At 39.3% G+C, this 20,330-nt stretch overlaps 1 protein-coding gene across 11 annotated transcripts in view; it reads left to right on the top strand.

The window, feature by feature from the left end:
• Positions 1-20,330, top strand: part of cep170aa (centrosomal protein 170Aa) — a 57,515-nt gene that overhangs the window by 28,170 nt on the left and 9,015 nt on the right. For 5 of the 11 annotated variants that reach the window (XM_083539894.1, XM_083539898.1, XM_083539895.1 and 2 more), the window contains 7 exons: positions 102-539; positions 5,187-5,677; positions 7,517-7,606; positions 9,613-9,748; positions 10,453-11,928; positions 16,736-16,801; positions 18,768-19,008. In XM_083539894.1, the coding sequence (XP_083396020.1) occupies positions 102-539; positions 5,187-5,677; positions 7,517-7,606; positions 9,613-9,748; positions 10,453-11,928; positions 16,736-16,801; positions 18,768-19,008 (2,938 nt within the window). The remainder of the gene's footprint in view (positions 1-101; positions 540-5,186; positions 5,678-7,516; positions 7,607-9,612; positions 9,749-10,452; positions 11,929-16,735; positions 16,802-18,767; positions 19,009-20,330) is intronic. The other 6 variants (XM_083539902.1, XM_083539893.1, XM_083539900.1 and 3 more) reach the window with 2 other exon arrangements.

Here is a 20,330-nt window from a genome sequence, read left to right as displayed (position 1 = left end):
AATCGGCCAGTGCTTCAAGCTAGCCTTGTTGATTTTTCTGCATAAGCTCCTGATCCCTGAACCCTGATGCTAATCTCATGTCCCTCTTTCTGTGCCTTCAGACACCAAGGAGACTAAGCGGACAGAGAAAGCTAAAGAGAATGGTGTGAGCGCTGCAGGCCCTGAGCCCAGCTACTTTGAGATCCCACGTAAAGACGGCCAGATGTCAGAGGACAGAATTCACGAGGTCCCGACCAAGGACACGGAAAGCAGCGCGGCAGCAAAAGCCGCCCAAGCCAACACTTCCTTTACAATTGAGTTTGATAACACCTCCCCTGGGAAGGTGACCATTAAGGATCATGTGTCACGTCCAAGATCTAAAAAATCGCAGCCAGGGAGTAAAGAGCTCAGCAGCCTGCAGGCAGCCATCATGGCCTCGGAGAGTAAAGTGGCTGACTGGCTAGCACACAACAATCCTCCCATAGTGAGGCGTGAGTCCACAGAGGACGACAGCAAGAGCATTAAGAGCGATGTCCCTGTTCACCTCAAGAGACTGAAAGGTGAGAAGCACCAAATTTTATGTGCTTCGCATGTCTAGGGCTGTGTATCGGCAAGAATCTGGACCCCCTGATCACGACACTGGGGTTGCGATGCGATAGTTTGTGATGCAATGCGATACTACAAACAAGGCGATATGATATTTCTTATTTTAGGAACAGTATCTAATTTTAGGAAATCTGTCATTAAGAACATACCACCTTATGCAAACATTAGCAAAAATATGATTTCACCAGAACACAGTGGGATCTGCATATGCATTAATTGCATCAAAAATGTCACTGCTAACCCTAACCTCTTAAACCTATCCATACCATGAAACCTGTGCCAGCATTACCTGTATCACACCTCAGTGCCATCAAGCGTATTGCAATACATGAACAGAATTAGTATCATTTTACCTAACATGGTAATTTTTTTAAACATATGCACATAGTCAATCAACACACCGAAAGACACTTAAAGAGAAAGAAAGACTATCATTACTTCTATAAAGGTAGAGAATGCAGAAAGAAAGACAAGCAGGTCATGCACTCTGGCAAGAGCAGACCGTTTTAACTTCAGGTTTGTGTATATAGCACTGTTCTTTAAGCCACAAGTACAAGCTTCATCTGTTATAAGTATAACCACGAACAGCATATATTCCTGAGCTTTTTAATGCCATTTTTAGATTTTCCCACCCGAACAAAACAAACCGCACGTAAACAAAAAATGTTGCCCTAAACTTTGAGTTTCGTTCTGTAGTTGAGATGGCTCAAGACTACTTTTTCTTCCCTAATACTAATCACGAAACCTTGAGTATTAGCCAAACAGATACCTTTCGGGGCGTAGTTTGTATTTAAAGCTTCATTTTTTAAACCAAAACTCTTTTTCCAATCCTAGATCCAATGTGTTTTCTCTGCAGTCAGATCCACTGGGTTCCAGATTGGTAGCATCTCTAGTCCAAGTACAATCTGCCAAGCTTAAAGTGATTAAAGCAGAATGGTGCCATAACACAAAACGAATCAGCTGAATCAGCATGTCGATTCCCGAGCACATAAAACAAATAAAAGGATAAGATTGATTAGATGTCCAATCTGGTAATAATTCAATGTTTTAAGCTAGTCATAAGGTTATAAGTTATAAGGTTTTTTTTTTTTTTTTATAAAAAATTGATTCAGAGCAATACAGTTCCTTTCAGTACTTTTGTTGCTGTATTACTATAGACCAAGACTAATCTGACCATGTGTTCTGTATCACATTATGACAAACCGAATTAAACATGCTTATTTGACTCGGATTGGGTAAAACGATTAAGCACAACTTGTGAAATAGCAAGCTTCTTCAACCTTCTTTGCAAAACTAGTGCAAAAAAATTTGTAATTCAAAACTGTAATTATTTTGGATTAAATTCCAATCATGGTAACTGATTTGTCTCTAATATTTTGCCATATTGTTCTTATACTGAGATACACATAATTCAACACTCGAAATGTATATATGTAACAACAGTGTACTTTGCTTGTATAGCTGATTGTCCATAAATGTGTTGTTTCTCGTAAAAGTACACTTTAATATGTTGTGTAACTGTTTTGAAATAGATTTCATGAGGAGTTTATGTACAGTATTTGATGCAACATCACTCCAGTACCCGTAATGCTCACAGAAGATTAATGCTTTACAGTAATTATTAGCTAATATCCACACTGCTGTGAAACCCCAAAAATTGTTTATATTTAGGTTCCATGTCAGAGTCATGGTGAATTAGATTTTTAATGTAAAATTCTACTGAACTTTATTATAAAAGAAATTGATCACATAAATATGACTAGATTATTTATATTAATAAATATAATTATATAAATAATAAATAATACATTATAATTAATAAATATAATATAAAACTCAAAATGTACCGTGCGCTCTCTGTGCAGCGTACGGTCTCGCATGTAAAAACATACAGCACATAATGTCAGGGATTCGCCTCTAGAGGCCGATCTCGTACTGACAGTGGACCTTCTTAGCCACTTCAGCAATGAACGCTATCCGGAAAAAAACTATCCGTATGGATTTTTGCTGATAGACAACAATCGGTACCGATTAATAGGCAAAACCGATGAATCAGTTGACCTCTAATTCTGAGCTCACCCCCCAGATGCACTGGGTATGAGGAGGAAATGAATCCTAGCGATGCCTATATGCTTTGGTATAGTGATACATTTTTTATTCAGTGCAATATGGTATGCTGGTATCTTGATATGAGTTTTTGCACTCGTGCGACTCTGTGGCATGTCTGAAGGTCTGGGCTCTCTAGCACTGTTTTTAAATTCGTCCTACTCCACTAACCGATATGACTTCTGATTGACTTGGTGTTCAGTCAAACATGTTTGTGGTATTAGCACTGGTGGATTGTATGAATATTTGATTAGATTCGGCTGTAAACTTGATTTGTGTAGATATCACTGTGCCACATTGCTTGGTAGGATAGAAATGCAGAATTTACATTTTATAGTTTATCACCTGAGTGAATTGTTTGATTAGAGACTTTGTATGTTCTCACCATCTGCATCTTTAATGTGATGCTCCTGAAGTATTTGGGTTGTGCTGTTTGGAATTGGAGTGTTTTGTCCTTAGAGAGTGTTCATCAAAGACAAAGACATATCACAATCTGAGAAGAGTGACTAATGAAATCAGCAGTGTACAGCACTTATTTTAGATTAGCCTCAGCCAGCTCTGGGTAAACATTGTGTGTCAAATCCACCCCATTCTGACAGCTTTTAAATCTATAGGAATACACAGTACAGCAAAAGCATGCTGCATGACTGTGTTAATCTGTTAATATTGTGGTGGTGATACTAGTGGTAGCCTAGTGGTTGAGGCATTGGATTTGAACACGAATTTGAATCCCACTCACACCAAGCTTCCACTCTTGGGCCCCTGAGGAAGGCCCTTAAACCCATGGCTGCTTAGTTGTATGAATGATTTAAAATAAATGTAAATCGCTCTGGATAAAGGTGTTTGCCAAATGCCGTAAATAACCATGCAAATATATGACTATGAGCGAGCCTGAGATTTCTGCAGTTGTTCCTGGAAAGATATGATCATTACGCAGAATATATGACCCACCACTCATATTCTCCGAACACCTAGAGTGTAGCACTGCCACTGATGCTCACAGCAATGCGACCTTTTCCTCAGTGCAGGCATTCGATTTTATACAGCTCACATCTCATCAGCATCTGTGCTGCTTAGTGTTCAATGCATGCAGTATGCTAATTAATGCATAAGGAGGAGTTTGGGATGCTTCTTTCCTTTTTTTTCTGGTAGGATTGCACTTTCTCCTCTCATTCTGCTCAAACACTGCAGCTTGATTCTTTGGGGAGGGGGAGCAACGCCCTTTCATTTCAGCACCATTGCCTGTCGTAATGAAATAGGTGCTAATTTATGATGAGTGTGTGCTTTTGTGGCTATAGAAGTGCTGACAGAACGTATGCGAACGGAGGAGCGTGCGCCGTGCGCAGGTGATTGAGAATGCGCCTGGGTCTCTGCAGTCAATCCGCTACGAGGCGTGGCTCAGTGATCTCTGAGGTGGACTTTTTCGTTGCAGATGTATTTTAGTCTTCACGATGCTCTCTCTCGGAATTTCCGCACCGCTATGAAGGCTGGTGATTCTTTGGATATGATTCCTGGAGCACCTGTATGCAGCAATACGCTAGTTTGTCTCGAGCATCCTCTGTGCAGCACACTAAGACGAAAGACGTAACCTGACACGAAAGACGTTAATATTCATGATCTCAGGTGGGTGCTTTAATCGAGAGCGCCTTGAACGGGGCTGACACAGTTAAGGTTGTTTGTGTGTGTGGTCATGTTAGTTTGAGACACTGACTCATTGGGAGCCTGTGTGGCTAATCTCTGCTTATTTGAAGAAGAGCTCTTTGTTGTTAAACTGCTGCAGGAGAAGCCAGGGTTTAGTGTAGGGGAGGCTTTGTAAACTCTTACTACATATTATAGCCTGCAGTGCTTGAGCTGATGAAAAGTGATTTTTCAGTTCAAGCTCCTTCTTTATAACTTCACCCTGCTTCTTTTACCATCTACCTAACTTACTTACTATAATTCATGCCTACTGTAAACCTGAGGTTACAATCCACAATCCCACACATGTTGTAGCTGCACTAGGACATATGATACTCAAATTATGTGTGATTCAAGTAGGGGTGCTGTAATTTCCTGTTAATTTCCAGTAAATGTCTGGAAACTACATCTGGGATATTTCGGACACATTCCAAGTTGGAAAATTACCAGGAATTTATGGGAATATACAGAAATTTATGGGAATTCATTAGAAATTTGGGGAAATTTATATAAACTGTATCATATACAAACATAAACATTTTGTTTGGTCATAAGTTGAAATTGCATAACCAAGATTATCCTGCAACTACATGTCAGTTCCCTGTTACAGGCTAACCTGCATATATATTTTTAATTCCCAGTTTATTTCCATTCATTCCTATATTGTACCGCTAATTCCCTTGGAAAGTTTCCAGTCTGGAAAATTCCCGAAATTGTGCAACCCAAGTTACAAGATTATGAACATTGACACGTAAATACAATTAGTTAATCTGGCTAACATGCACTAACCAGACAGGCTCGTGTTTCTTCCTTCACAGGCAGCAAGCACGAGGATGGCACCCAAAGCGACTCAGAGAACGGCCTCGGCTTGCGTTTTGGTAGCCGACGCCACGCCGCTCTAGAGGAGCGCTTGAAGGCAGCTGGCCTTACACGTGCCAAAGTCACCGGGGCAGAGGGCTCGGGCTCCACCAGCCGCACCGCCTTCACCATCGAGTTCTTTGACGAGGAGAACCCGCGCAAACGCCGCTCCTACTCCTTCTCCCAGACAGCACCTCTTCTGGGAGGTATGGTAGGAGAAGGGCTGTGTCCGGCACCACCCTCCCATCCTAAGGGCACTTCATCAGTGTTGGCAACGGTGGCACCAACAGCAGCACGGCTACTGCAGAAAAAAAGGTCAGAAGAAAAGACAACGACTCCTGTGGATGAGACACAAAAGCAGGACGATGAGCAAAGCGACAAAGGTACCTATACCATCGAGCTGGAGAACCACAATCCTGAGGAGGAGGAGGCCCGACGCATGATTGATAAGGTAACAGATTTTGATTCAATATTCTAAATTAAAAATATTTAGTAGCAATCCAGAACCTGAATATGTTCTTAGGTTTGCCTGCAGGGGTCATTCATTCGAAGTTCAGACTCTAAACAAACATAAATATTTCATCAGACCTGAAATTAGTACTAGAAAAACTACTGCAGCATAAGAAAATATTGATACACGTGAGTATCTCAAATTCTGTTTGATGATACTGTATCGATTCTCCAAAAAATATCGATATTTTAAAAAAATTTATACAAGATTCTTGGCAGTTGTTTTAGGTTAAAACTCTCTGAACTCTGAACTTAAACAGTGACAGAAGTACTAGCATAAGGGCACGCCACTAATGTTAGCATTAATATCCATCTGTTTCCTAGTGGCGCTGTTGTAAAAACAATTATGGTATAAGTTAATTTATCGCTTTGCTTACAGTATCGTGATGTACCGCAAAATATAGTATCACAACCCCTGTATCGTGATACGTTTCATATCGTCAGATTCTTGGCGATACAAAGCCCTACCGCAGCATAGCCGATAAACATATGAAAAAAAAGATGTATAGACTACAGTTCGGTGATTTAAGTTTTCTTAATTTGAAAGTAATGTTTTTTTTATAGCAGTTTCCCTGTTTTTACCAATCACATGCAATTTATGTCAATTGTTTAGCAAGTAATTATCTACATTGCCGTAGACATTTACTTCATCTTCCCTTCCTGGTCTGATTGAAGAGCCAATTAAATTAAGAAAGATTGCAACATAAAATAAACTTTTCATATGTTTATGTTGTCTCATTGATAACTATACTCCAATCAGTAATGTCAAAATATTAAATGCTAATTGTGGTTGCTATTGAGTTGCTATTTGCTTATACAGCTATTTATAAGCAGGGAATGTATGTTTCATTATATTTTTTCACTTGAATATCACTAATCTTTGAAGGTTTTATGATGAACCCAATAGCAGAGGCTTTCTTCTTATCTATATTATTTTATGTATCTTCCAATAAATCAAAAAGTGACTGAATGGGTAATAATCTCTTTTTGATGAAAATGTCCGTTTAATATTTTGAACCTTCATAATTCATATGAACCACTCTCTCACTGTATCACAATGCAGTGCTTGTACATTAATAATACAATAGCGAGACCTGTGTAAGTTTTCAGGACGGTTTTAAAGGCAGTTTTGAGTCAGTTCTGGTACCATGATGTACATCAGTGCAGCACAATAGATCACAGCAATTTGTGCTGCACTTCTTCCCATGATCCTTTACGATTTAATGAAGTGCAATGTGAGTTGTGTCTCGTCCCCAGAGCTGTTTGCACAGTGCGCTTTCTCCGAATCTATATCTAATGTGTTTGTAATGCTCCTCTCTAGCTAACCAGGCAATTCTTGCTTTATTCTATTTACCTTGAGGGAGCTATTAAGCTCTTGACTTTATTGCAGTAACTTTTCTCAAAGTGTAGTTTAATTTGTAACAAAACAAAAAAAAACAATCCAGAAAATGAAATAGTTCCTTCAAGGCCTTCTCTGTCGAATAAATAAAATAGTCAAGATGAATGAATGGGTAAATAAATTGTATATGGATATATTTAATGTTATAAAGAGCCTTTAATTGGCACCTTTACCAATGAAAACCCTCTTATTCTTGCCTCAGATGTTTCAAGACCTTTTTTTTCCACACTGTTGCTATGGAATCAAGGCTTCAGGACATGCGCTGTGAAGTAGCTCTGCTTTGAGGCATATGTTTCCACACTCAGGTGTCAGAGTCTCATGGCTTTGTGCTGATTTGAAGGAGCCCTTGTTCCTCATGCGCTTTTGTCCTCTGTTGTTTAGGTGTTTGGGGTGAAGAACCCTCCCGATCCTAGCTGCACAGCGCATCAGAAAACTAAGGACAGTAAGAAGGCCAGCAGCACTAAAGCTGAGGTAATTTTGAAGTCCTGGGGATGACACATTAATTGTTTATTGTGTGGCTGTGCACCACATGATCAGTTGTCCATTTTTTTAAAGTGCTTTTAGAGCAGGGTTGCACTGATTAGTATAAACAGCTATTATTATATATTTATTCAATAAAAAATTGTTAAATTGTAAGAAGATGTGTTTCTAAAATTTTATTTTTATTTTTATTTTTTGCACAAGCCTGAATTTGACTAATACATAGAATGGAGTCGTTGTCTTTAATTGCATTTGACATGCAGACATACATTTCATGCGTTAAGTTATCGAATCCAGAAGTTTTATTGTAATCACAATCTTTTGCACAATGCAGAATGGTGTTTAACAGCTGTCCCCGACCTTTTTGTACCACGGACGCGAAACAATTTTTTTCACGGACCGAGGATGTCACATGCACAACCAAACACGTATTACTATTATACATATTATAGGATTTTATTATTTATATAGGTATTGCATATAAAATTTTAATTCAACTTAACATAATGCTGAATCAGTGGGAGCATCATTTATTGATGCATAAAAGTCAATTAAATAAAAAAAAAAAATTTTATTTAAAAGATTTTATTCTTGCTGTGTTGACGGGTACTGGTCCGTGGCCCGGTTTTTGTGGACCCCCTAGTGTAAAACATGTTTAATTTAGTGGATATTAGATATATTAGGATATATTGGATATAGTTAATTAGATGCAAACACCAACATTTGTCACACAATAAAAAGAATACGTAAACAAGAAACATGATTCTAAATGGATGAAACGAAACATAAAACACCCATGAACATGCACTTAAAATTAAAACCTGGACATGGGCAAAAGACAATGTCAAATGAGGCACAAAAGGTGAAGTGAACTGTTTGTAAAGCTACAAAGTGAGGAAAACAAATAGGCGCCTTATTGGTTAGCAACTATCGAGTCAGCTAACATTAGTGATATAAAGGATGAATTTAGTATCTCAAAACAGTGGAAGTGTATAGTTATTACATTTACCAAGTGAATACGTCTGTTTATTGGTCTATTGGACTGATTTAAAACAAAGCTATTGTATACAGAATAACTCATTTAAAATTATGGAAGTAATACATTGCTTACTGTTGACCCTGTGAGCATTGCTTATCTGATATCACATGGAGAACTCATGATTGGGTAGGAAATCCTAGGTGCTTTCTTTGGATTTTCTTTGGATTAAGAGGACTAACAGTATGATAAAAAAAAATGCTGCCCAAACAGATATTACTGGGTTTTTTTTTTTTTACTATACTTAAATATACTAATATAGTATGTATTTATATGAGTGTGCTGGAATTTTAAATTCATTGAAATCGTATTGAATTTCTTTAAAACCATTCTTTGGAAAGCTTGCCTAAGGATACTCCAATTTTCAGACTGCCACTAAAGAAGGCATGTAACATTTGCATTGATTCTGTGTCAGCTCTGTGCCATTCCTTTATTTGACCATTTTTGTTGGTTAAACAGAGTAGGTCACTCACTCACTGACCCAGTTAAGGGGAAAAAAAAGAAGGAACCGTGCTCCCTTCCCCTCAAGGCACATACACATGGCCAAGAAGAATGGCGCCATGCAGTCGACATACCCCACAATTCTAGTGCCATTGTGTGTAAACACAATAGACACTGGATCACAGCACCTAATTCAAAACAGATTTTCCTACTCAAAAACTAATAATCAACTTGAATCAACAAAATGTACAGGAATGGAGTTAATGCTTAATGATTAATGCTACAGGAATTGTACAACAAAGTGTCTTTCCAATATTTTCATGTAGATTTTATTTCTAAGCCTGTTAATATACTTGCATGCACTGGAACATTTTAGTGCATGGGACAGTACACTGGACAACACACTACTCAAGACACATCAAGAGGAATGACATTTGCAAAGGCTTACTCTAACAGGGGTAATTGATTTGAATCAATAGCAGGGATGTGCTTATTGAATACACATGTACTTTGTTTGTAGGGCCTTTTGGTGGAATCAGTTGCTGTTGGAAGTCCACATTGGGTTTCCCAGTGGGCCACTTTAGCTGCCAATCACACAAGAACTGATCCTGAAGGTTCTGGAGCAGAACCCACACACTTTGTCCATCAAGAGCGAGGTATTAATCTTTATCTCACTAGATAATATATAATGGTCTGATGATACAATTTGCTAACCATGATTTTTCAGCTAAAGCATGGTTCAGACTGAAACATAAAATTCACCCAGCAAAAACACATTTCACTTAAATTTAAAAAGATAAACACTGCTGGTAGTGGTTTCAGCTGCTTTGCTGGTTGTAGTGGTTTCTTTTACTTTATATTGGTGAACAATGATTTGTAAAGTGATAAGCCTGTCCTGTAACCCAAAAGAGAATTATGGGTTGGGAGAGTCTCTTTAGGTCCAAGAGCACTTTTACCTTGTACCCTGTTTTCTAATTATTGCTAAAGACAGTTTGAGATAAAATTGTGATTAAAATATGACTTAGACTTACGCTCAACATTTTAAACTGTATTTGTATGACCACCTACCTAATATTGTGTTGGTCTCCCTTTTGCTACCAAAACAGTCGTGACCCGTCGAGCATTACTGCATCAACCTCTTCAGCAATTTGAGCTAGTCAAACTCACTCAAAAATTTATGCTTGCCCATTTTCCTGTTTCTAACATGTCAACTTTGAGGATAAAATGTTTACTTGATGCCTAATATATTCCACCTATTAACAGATGCCATGATGGAGAGATAATCAGTGTCCCGATTTGCTGATGACTCAGCAAAAATAATCTTTAAATTCAAAAGCATGTCCTAATATTTTTCTTTCAGAAGCTGAGACATTTGAGTCAGGTGTGTCTTTGAGGAGCACTGGCTCTGCCACCTCCAGCCAGGCTGAACGGAAGAGGAGGACACTGCCTCAACTACCCACTGAGGAGAAGAGCAGGCTGGGGAAGTCCACCCCTTCCACAGGACTTCGCTCTGAGATTGGTGAGAAGCAAGACACTGAACTACAAGAAAAACAGCACAAGGGTGATGGTGAATGTGTTTCCACTCCAAGCAAGAAGGAAGCTACTACAAGTGGAAAGACAAACCAGGTGCAGATGGCCTCTTCCAAGCCTCCTGTGCCTCCTGTGGGAGATGTAGAAAAGCAGAGTGAGGACGCTCGCAGGAGGCGTGCTGAGGACAGGAGCAAAGGGAGTGATGGCGAACGGAGCGGGAAGCCCTTGGTGCGTCAAGGCAGCTTTACCATAGACAAACCAAGTGCCAATGTTCCACTTGAGCTCATCCCACGCATCAACCAGCGCCAGTCTGGGGGCAGAGAGCGCAGTGACTCAGCTGGCAGCATGGACACAGCCACGCTGCTTAAGGACACTGAGGCTGTTATGGCCTTTCTAGAGGCCAAACTGCGAGATGAGAAAAAGCTGGACCCTTCGCCACCCCCTGGCTACCCTTTAGGACGCTCTTTTTCCCCAGAGTTGGGTTCTGACACAACTAAAGCAACTGGTCGCACTGAAGTGCCGCAGAAGCGCCGTTCTCTCAGCAGTATGCACAGAGAGAAAAGCAACATGAGCTCAGCTGGAAAGAGCACAACCAATGCACGGGAGCGATTGGAAAGGAAAGCCAAGCCCAAGACATCAGATGGGCGTTTGGATACGCGTCGTTCTTCCCATACAAGTCAGCGGGCCCGCCAACCCTCCATGGACTTGACTGATGATGAGCAGACATCCTCGTTACCGATTTCTGATGTGCTCTCTGATGACCAGGAGAATGGACGTAACCCGTTCACTTTCACTGATGACTTGTTGCACTCCAAACTGGACTCCTCAAAGGTCACTAGAGCAAGCAAATCGAACAGGACACCCCAAGCCAGCACTACTCCCATTGGCAAGCCTCAGTTGCCTCAGCCTCGGCCCACAAGAGCATCTCTCCTGAGACGTGCTCGACTTGGAGACACATCTGACACAGACCTGGCAGATGCAGACCGAGTCTCAGTTGCATCTGAAGTGTCCACAACCAGCTCTACATCCAGACCACCATCAGGCAGGAAGGCACCATCTCGGCTCGATATGTTGGCACAGCCCAGACGCACCAGGCTCGGGTCCATGTCAGCACGCAGCGACTCTGAAGCTACAATATCCCGCAGCACTACGTCAAGGATATCATCTGAGACAGCGTTGAGACTAGGCTTGCGCCCCACCAACCCGGCAGACAGCAAACTTAACCCACGTCTCCGGGCAAACAGTGTCTCCAAGCTGACAGACACCAAATCTAAGACCACGTCTTCTATCACCAGTGCTCCTGCAGGTAAGCTCATATTAATCCTCACTTTATATGGTATAGACTTATGTATTTTCACAAATTATTTAGAATTGCACTATCCATATTGGCTAACTATTAAAAGGTCTATAAAATAAGCAAGAGATTAATTTAGAACAAGGGTCCCCAATCTTTTTTCTGTCAGGGCGACATAATTTTTTTAATGGTGGCCAGGTCGGTCTGTATCAGAAAATGACATATGTCGAAGTGACTACCAGTATTATTGTGGAGATTTTATTATGATTTTAAATGTATTAATTGTGCCTTCCTCATGCTAGATTAGTTTATTATTTCGTTATGCACCATACAGACAAATAAGCATTCATTTTAGAGAGAGATAAGAGATATATTATATTTTAAAGAGCATTATTACTATCATATTGCCTTTTTTTTCATATTCATTGTTTGCAATCTGTTTAGCTACCTGAAAACTAGCTCGAACGCTCGAATTGTTTAGTTGGTTTTTGGCATACAGACATATACTGCTGAGCTGACAGTCCACTTTTCAGCTTCAACAATTTGTCCGCACTCATTTGCCCTTGCATACCTGTCTCTGTGGCGGGGTTCATATTGTCGGCGCATAATGTATTCTTTGAACACAGACAGTGTTTCTTGACAGATAAGACAAACAGACACTTCTTTGCACTGAACAAAAAATAATCACTTGTCCACTTTTGGTCAAATACCCTGCATTCTAAATCGACTTTTCTCTTTCTCAACAATTTTGCCATTTTGTTGTCTCTTTGAATTTGTCTCACGTGCAGTAGCACCTGCTCGATCACAATGGAATGTTATGTTGAATGTAACATTCTGTTGGTTGGTTGGTATTATATAATTATGCTACTGATATCTAAGGAAAATTTTTGTTTTAAAGCCAACATTTATTATTAAATACAGATATGATATCAGTAAAACCATAATTAAAATAAAATTTTTTATTTATGTCTCTGGTATTGTTTAGAGGGTTGTTTTAAATGTCTGGTCTGTATTTGACCTGCAGACCTTAGTTTGGGGACCCTTGATTTAGAATAATGTGAAATTTTCCTTAATGCATAACACTTGATATAAAATCTTTTTAACATTGTTTAATTCCTTGCTTCTTTTGCTTACCTCAATCCAGTAAGTTGATCTTGACTTCCAAGGTGTTTATCTTAACATTCCAGTAGGTACAACCTATACACCGGCTAGTCACATAGCTGTAGTGTTTAGCTTTTCTTTTCACCATAGTAGGGCTGCTGTTGTAGATTATTTTAGTAATCGAGTATTCCAACGATTAATCCATCCATTAATCGAGTATTCGGATAAGAAGTACTTATTCTTTATTAAAGAGCAATACTAAATAAGAGAGAAAATATGACAGGCCTCTTAAAATGAACATGTAATTTGTTTTCCTTTTTAGAAAAATGTAAATTTTAATTGCTAAAAATGCATACAAGAATATCGGTGAAATCTAAACCCATTTAGTGCATTTAATAGCTTTTTTACATCAAAATAAAAATTCAGTTGCGTTCGAAAAGTGCCTCTGCAGTGGCCATGTACAGTAGATTATGGGAAACTATTCACTTAATAAAACTAATAATTATTCTCACGAATTTATTTATTAAATCTTGCACAGTATCGACTTTGTGGTTTTCTTGTCTCCGAAAATGTTTTCCACACACTGCCAGCTTTAAAAGCATGCTCCTTTCCCTACTCTACGTCGCTACTTAGGATGAACTTTTTGAATTAAAAGTGTATATAAATTAAAATGTAAAAATTATTTAAAAATTACCTAAAAATGGTAACTGGCCTGAATCTCCTCGCCCCTTGCTGTTGTCTACCCATTCCACCATTTTTCATTTTGCAGCGTATTCTGTGTTACCTGTCCAGAGCACTCCAGTGTTTAGCGGGTGGTGCGTCAGTAATAATGCTCCGTGGGAAACACGGTGCTCCGTGTTTGGTTAAATGGACTAAATAAAATGAATTGTATGTATTTGAATTACTCGAGTTACTCTAGGAATCAATACAGCCCTACACCATAGTTCAAACTCTAAGGGCTGAAATGATTCCTCCAGTAACTTGAGTAATTTAAATCTAAAAAAGAATGCCTCATTTAGTCCATTTAACTACACATGGAGCACTGTTTCCCTTAAGACCATTATTACTGACACACCACCCACTAAACTCTGGAGTGCTCTGGATAGAAAAACACACACTGCAGAATAAAAAAATGGAGAAATGGGGAATAAACAGTGTGTGGAGAAGATTTTGCTTAATAATTAGAAATTCTTTTTCCCAATTTCAAGATTTTTTCTTGCAATTGCGACTTTACACATTTAAAATGAAATAGGCTACAATCAATATAATCACATGGTATCAAACTAAGCCTCCGATCCCTGGAGAGAATTCTGTGAAGCAAATGAAAACAGATGAAGCTGAGGAGACCTCGTTCATACACCAACAGCTTCAAACTTCAGGCCCACAACATAGTTACCGGTGGATGCACCAGAAATGTTAAATGTTTATGAGAAATAAAGTCAGAGTTGCAAGGAGAAAAATAGCAAGAAAAATGCTCGTAATTGCGAGAAAAAAACGGTAATTGCGGGAAAAAAAAGTTAGGCAAAAAAATAATAATTATGTGGCAGAAACGGGCTTCCATAGGATTCAGGAATAAAAAAACAAGTTAGTATTGCTCTTTAATAAAGAAAAACTACTTCTAATCCAAATACCTCGAATAATCGTTGGAATAATCGGCATAATACTCGATTCATAAAATAATCGATAGCTACAGCCCTACTCCAAACCAATTCAATGAACTTCGGTAGCCAGAACACAAAAAATACACCAGTGGTGATCGGCAGGATTTAAATCACAAATTTTAAGTTACTTCCAAATATACTTTTAAGTTATTGTAAAATGCACCAGAGTGGCCACTGGCTACATGTACAGACAGAAGGCTCTTAGCTTCTCAACCACAATTGCAGGTTACTGGAGCATATCAAGAAACTAAACATTTAGGTTTTTGTGTCAAGAGTGTTTTAAAATCCACTTATGCATATAAAGTTAACCATGGATTCAGCTTTATTTAGTCCAAATGTCAAGAGATTGACATGAGGGGGAAACATTTTTCCAGGTCGTGCATCAGGCTTTTGGGCTTAACGGCAACTGCTGAATTTGGTTGTCTTCTCTCAGAGACTCGTGCAGTTATATCACACCATATGTGTGGTTCAGTCAAACAGTTTTTTAGAAAAGAAAGGTGTTTTGTTGGAAAAGAGGTGAATATCTCAAGGGCAGATCAGTAAAACAGGGTGTGGAGCTTGTATCTGTGCTCAGCCCACATACATTACATATATTTCCTTCTATAATGGATCATACTGTTTTATAATTCCTTGTTCTATCATGGTGTGGATGGAAAGAGAAATGGTGTAGGGGTGATCCTGAAGGAAGAGCACAGTAAGTGAGTAGTGGAGGTGAAGAGAGTTTCTGATAGGGTGATGAACATGAAGCTGGAAGTTGAAGGGGTGATGATAAACATCATCAGTGCTTATGCTCCACAAGTTGGCTGTGAGATGGAGGAGAAGGCAAAATTCTAGAGTGGGTTAGATGAAGTGGTAGAAGGTGTACCTAGGAATGAATGATTGGTGATTGGGGCAGACTTTAATGGCCATGTAGGTGAAGGGAACAGGGGTGATGAGGAGGTGATGGGTAGGTATGGTCTTAAGAAGAGGAATGTAGATTTTGCTAAAAGAATGGAAAAGGCAGTGGTAAATACTTATTTTAATAAAAAGGAGTATCATAGGGTGATGTTTAAGGACTATGTTCTATGTAGGAGATGCAACCTGAAGGAGATTGGAGACTGTAAGGCGGGGGTCTCCAATCTTTTCCAGAAAGGGCCAGTGTGGGTGCAGGTTTTTATTCCAACCAAGCAAGTCCACACCAAATTCTACCTGTTCAAATCTAATGATCTTCATTTTCAATGACTATCAGGTGTGACCATTGATTGGTTGGAATGAAAACCTGCACCCACACTGGCCCTTTCTGGAAAAGATTGGAGACCCCTGCTGTAAGGTGTTGGCAGGGGACATTGTAGCTAGACAGCATCAGATGGTGGTCTGTAGGATGGTTTTGGAGGTAAAAAAAAAGAAGAGAAGGAGAGTGAGGACTGAAAGAAGAATTAAATGGTGAAAACTGAAGGAGAAGTCTGTAGTGTGAGATTCAGGGAACAGGTCAGACAGGGGCTCTGTGGTGGTGAAGAGATGCTGGATAATTGGGTAACTACTGCAGAAGTGATAACGGAGACCGCTAGAAAGGTACTTTGTGTGACATCTGGAAATTGAAAGAAAGAAAGAGATGTGGTGGTGGAATGAGGAAGTGCAGGAAAGCATAAATAGAAAGAGGTTGGCAAAACAGAATTGTGATCGACAGAGTGATCAGAAAAGTAGGCAGGAGTATAAGGAGATGCAGACATGCAGGTAGTTGGTTTGAAAAAAGCAGATGTTGAGGACAGAGTAATACGGAGACGAAGGAGCCTCTGTGGCGACCCCTAATGAAAGCAGTCGAACAAAGAAGAAGACTGTTTTGTAATTCCTTGCTTGAACTCAAAGGATGCCTTTCCCTTTCCACATACATTAAAATTGCCAGGAAGTAGGTCTTACAAATTAAAACAAGGGCTTGTACAGTGAGATATATTTATACTGAGACCCCACACAAATGTTAGTTAGCAGTGTATTTTCCCACAGATTGTTTTTTACTTGATGTCTGATTGTTGTTGTCTGTCATCTGTTGTTGTCCCTGCATGCATATGTTGTTTATAAAGAGCACATTTACTCAGAGATGTCTCGACCCGAGCCTGAGGACGACCTAGCTGACCAGGAGCCCATGGGTACTGTACCATCTCTGGGCTGCGTGTGCTTTTTAGTTGCTGTGTGTGTGTGTGTGTGTGTGTGTGTGTGTGTGTGTGTGTGTGTGTGTGTGTGTGTGTGTGTGTGTGTGTGTGTGCGCTCATTTTGTGCGCATTGTGTGTGCTTTTGTTGTATTTGCACCAGAGTCTGTGCATGCAAGACCTTGGTCAAATAACTCTAATGCGATGGTGAAAACCCTTTAAAAGAGCCTTGCATTCCATGAGTGTGTTTTTTTTATGTAACTCAACGTAGAAGTTCCACAGTAAAATCATGTACGTATCAGTGATTTTGAAGTGTGCTTATTCTTGTGCTGCGTATTTAAGTTACATACTCCCAAGGAGATGATTTAAAGATAGGATTAAGAGGTGAGCTAAAAGTACTTAAAAAGTTTTTAAATAAAAAATGAATTTTATTTTGTAATTTTTCAGAAAAGATGGGGTGTAATTTTTAGGTAATCCTGAAGGCCATAACACAGAATATAGTGTAGAACATATAGAGTATGGCAGATGTCCCCCAAAAAAAGTCACCAGACTCTGCTGATGCAAGCTTTGAGCAATGGGAATAAAAAGCTTTAAGTCCAGCTTGTGTTGCATCGGCTCCCCCTGATGGCAATCATTCATAACAACTGATTGAATGGCTGCTTGGGTGTATGGTGAGCAAGCGCAATATCAAAACCTCAAATTCTTTATAGTTAACGTTGACGTAACATAGAGAAGACAGCAGAGTATGTCATCACTTAGTTGCAATACATCGCTTAAATCTCACTGTGGTGATAGTTGTAACATTAATCAGACTTTTCTTTTTTCTTTTGGATAGATTTGACAGATATGTATACATTCTTAAAATTATTATTTTCTGCTTGTTTTTGGGACCATATCTACTTTGGTATACAAAAAATCTCCAATCCTGAAAGAAACAAGGTTTTAAAGGATTAATGCAAGACTTTTTATACTGTTGGAAAATGTAAATATACACTACCCAGCCAAAAAGATTTGCAAACTATATTTCATTCTCTCTGTCTCAGCACAAAATGGAAATAAATGTGGTGACAAACTTATGCAATGTCACCACATTTATTTCCATTTTGTACTGAGACAGAGAGAGTCAGACCACTGTCAGCACATCTGAGATTTTCAGCGGGGTCAAGTCTATGTGGTGGCCAATTTTTGTGTGGAAATGATTTCTCATATCCTTCTGGAATATGCCTTGGCCATCAGCAAAGACAAAACTGGTCATTCAGTCCATTTAAGTAGTCAGGTACTTAATTTTATTGCTCAGTAATGTTGCTGAGCCTTGAACTGACCAGTTTAAGCAACCAAAGATCATCACTGAATCCAGCGGCTTGTACAGTATACAGTACACACATTATACATGTGCTTCACTTTATGCACTTTTTGTTGCCAGATATTAGTAATATCATGATTGTTAATAGGTAGTGGGTGTTTAGGATGCTTTAGTTAATTCTATTCTTATGATGAATTTTATTATGAATATGAAAATGAATAAATCATCTGATTAAACCTTGTGTCAGCAGGAATGGAGATAATTCATTTGAAACATTTGTGCCTTTGGTGTTCTTCTCATCTAACAGCACAGGTTTCACCACAGCTGTGTCTAATACTGACAAGAATCTTGATCTTAAATAATGACAAGAGATTTTTAAACCTTTTTTCTTCACCCCTCTTATCCGCTTCTTACTCATTGCCTCTCATTTTTTCTCTCTTATATATATATATATATATATATATATATATATATATATATATATATATATATATATATATATATATATATATATATATATAGCATGCTCAGTGCTCTATTATTCGCTCAGCTTCTCGCAGTAGACAAACTATGGTTTGCTGGTGCTCTACCGTATAGAAAAGTGTATAATATGATGTAGCCTCTGGCCCACACAATAACCACACGTCTCCTGTGTATTTGCAGCCAGCAGCAGGTGGCGGCGACTTAATACGGAATACGGTTCCACCTCTGAGGACGAGTTCGGCTCGAACAGGAACTCACCGAAAGCCGGGCGCTTGAGACCAGGCACTGCTCTGCGCACCAGTAGGCTGAACAGCTCGAGCGCAGTGACAACAAGCCCGGGCACCATCACCATCAAACACAGGATGAGGGAGCAGGAGGAATATATCAGAGACTGGACAGCACACAGCGAAGAGATCGCCAGGTACCAATCAACTCCATGTTCCTCAGATTCACTAATACACTCGTGCACTTTCTAGTTACCTAGAAAGCAGTAGAACTAGACTCCACTCCCTTTCTTATTATAGGACCATTACTGGCATTGTGAGATTTACATTTATGCCTAGCTGCTTTGTGGAGACAGATACAGAAGTCTGGCTACAGATTTCTTTTTCCAGTCGATTTTAACAATGCTTTGAGTTTGTCTCTTTGAGGCTAGAGGAGTTCTAAACGACTGGCCACATAGCACCCTGCCTATCTGTTTATTCTCTCCATTTAGTCTTTATTACTCACTATTCTTTTTCTCTTAGTCTCGCTCTTTTGTACAACAATATGCCTGCAGATAATCACGCAATCTCAGGAGTACTCTGACTTCACTACAATGCTCCTGTGTAGGAAAACAACAAAATAGTGATGACACAGCAGTGTTCAGCCAGATGTTCTTTCTATACTGAGAGCAACAGCTACTTAGCATTTACAGCTGTCGAGTTTCTCTGCCGCACAGGAAATTTGTTGTACCAATCACAATCAATCAACTGTAAATTTGCTGAAACTTTCAAAACGATGAGAAAGGCGTCTTTCTGTTAGCCCACATGTAGTTATTCGGTCTGTTTCATGGGAGTCCGTCTCACACAAAATCTTTACCAAAAAACGATCAAATTATCGTTAACTTACTTTAAATTGCAATATATTGAAAAGTTGTTAATTTGAAATCAGAACTATATATTCATTCACAATCACTCTAGTTCGACCCCATTCATTTTGGATTAGTGCCATACTTTGTTTAAAACCACATCAGCAAGTGTTTGTGATTGTGAATGAATTGAGTATACAGAGTTTGAGAATACTGGATATATAGATCATATGTGGAAATGGACACACCCCTCACATTTTAGCAACCATTTTATTATATGTTCTCAAGAGACAATACTATAAAAATAAAACTTGCATATATTTTAAAGTAGTCAATGTCCACTTGTATAGCAGAACAGATTTACTTCTTCTTCTTCTTTCGGCTGCTCCCATTAGGGGTCGCCACAGCGGATCATCCGTCTCCATACCACCCTGTCCTCTATATCTGCCTCTTTTACACCAACTACCTGCATGTCTTCCCTCACCACATCCATGAACCTCCTCCTTGGCCTTCCTCTTTTCCTCCTACCTGGTGGCTCCATCTTCAGCATTTTTCTACCAATATAATTCATGTCCCTTCTCTGCACATGTCCAAACCATCTCAATCTCGCCTCCCTCACCTTGTCACCAAAACATCCTACATGTGCTGTCCCTCTAATAAACTCATTTCTAATC

The sequence above is a fragment of the Silurus aristotelis genome, assembly GCF_946808225.1.
Source record: "Silurus aristotelis genome assembly, chromosome: 4".
In the NCBI taxonomy this organism is placed as follows: domain Eukaryota; kingdom Metazoa; phylum Chordata; class Actinopteri; order Siluriformes; family Siluridae; genus Silurus; species Silurus aristotelis.
The sequence above is the reverse complement of the archived record's forward strand: the minus strand, read 5'-3'. Positions and strand labels throughout refer to the sequence as shown.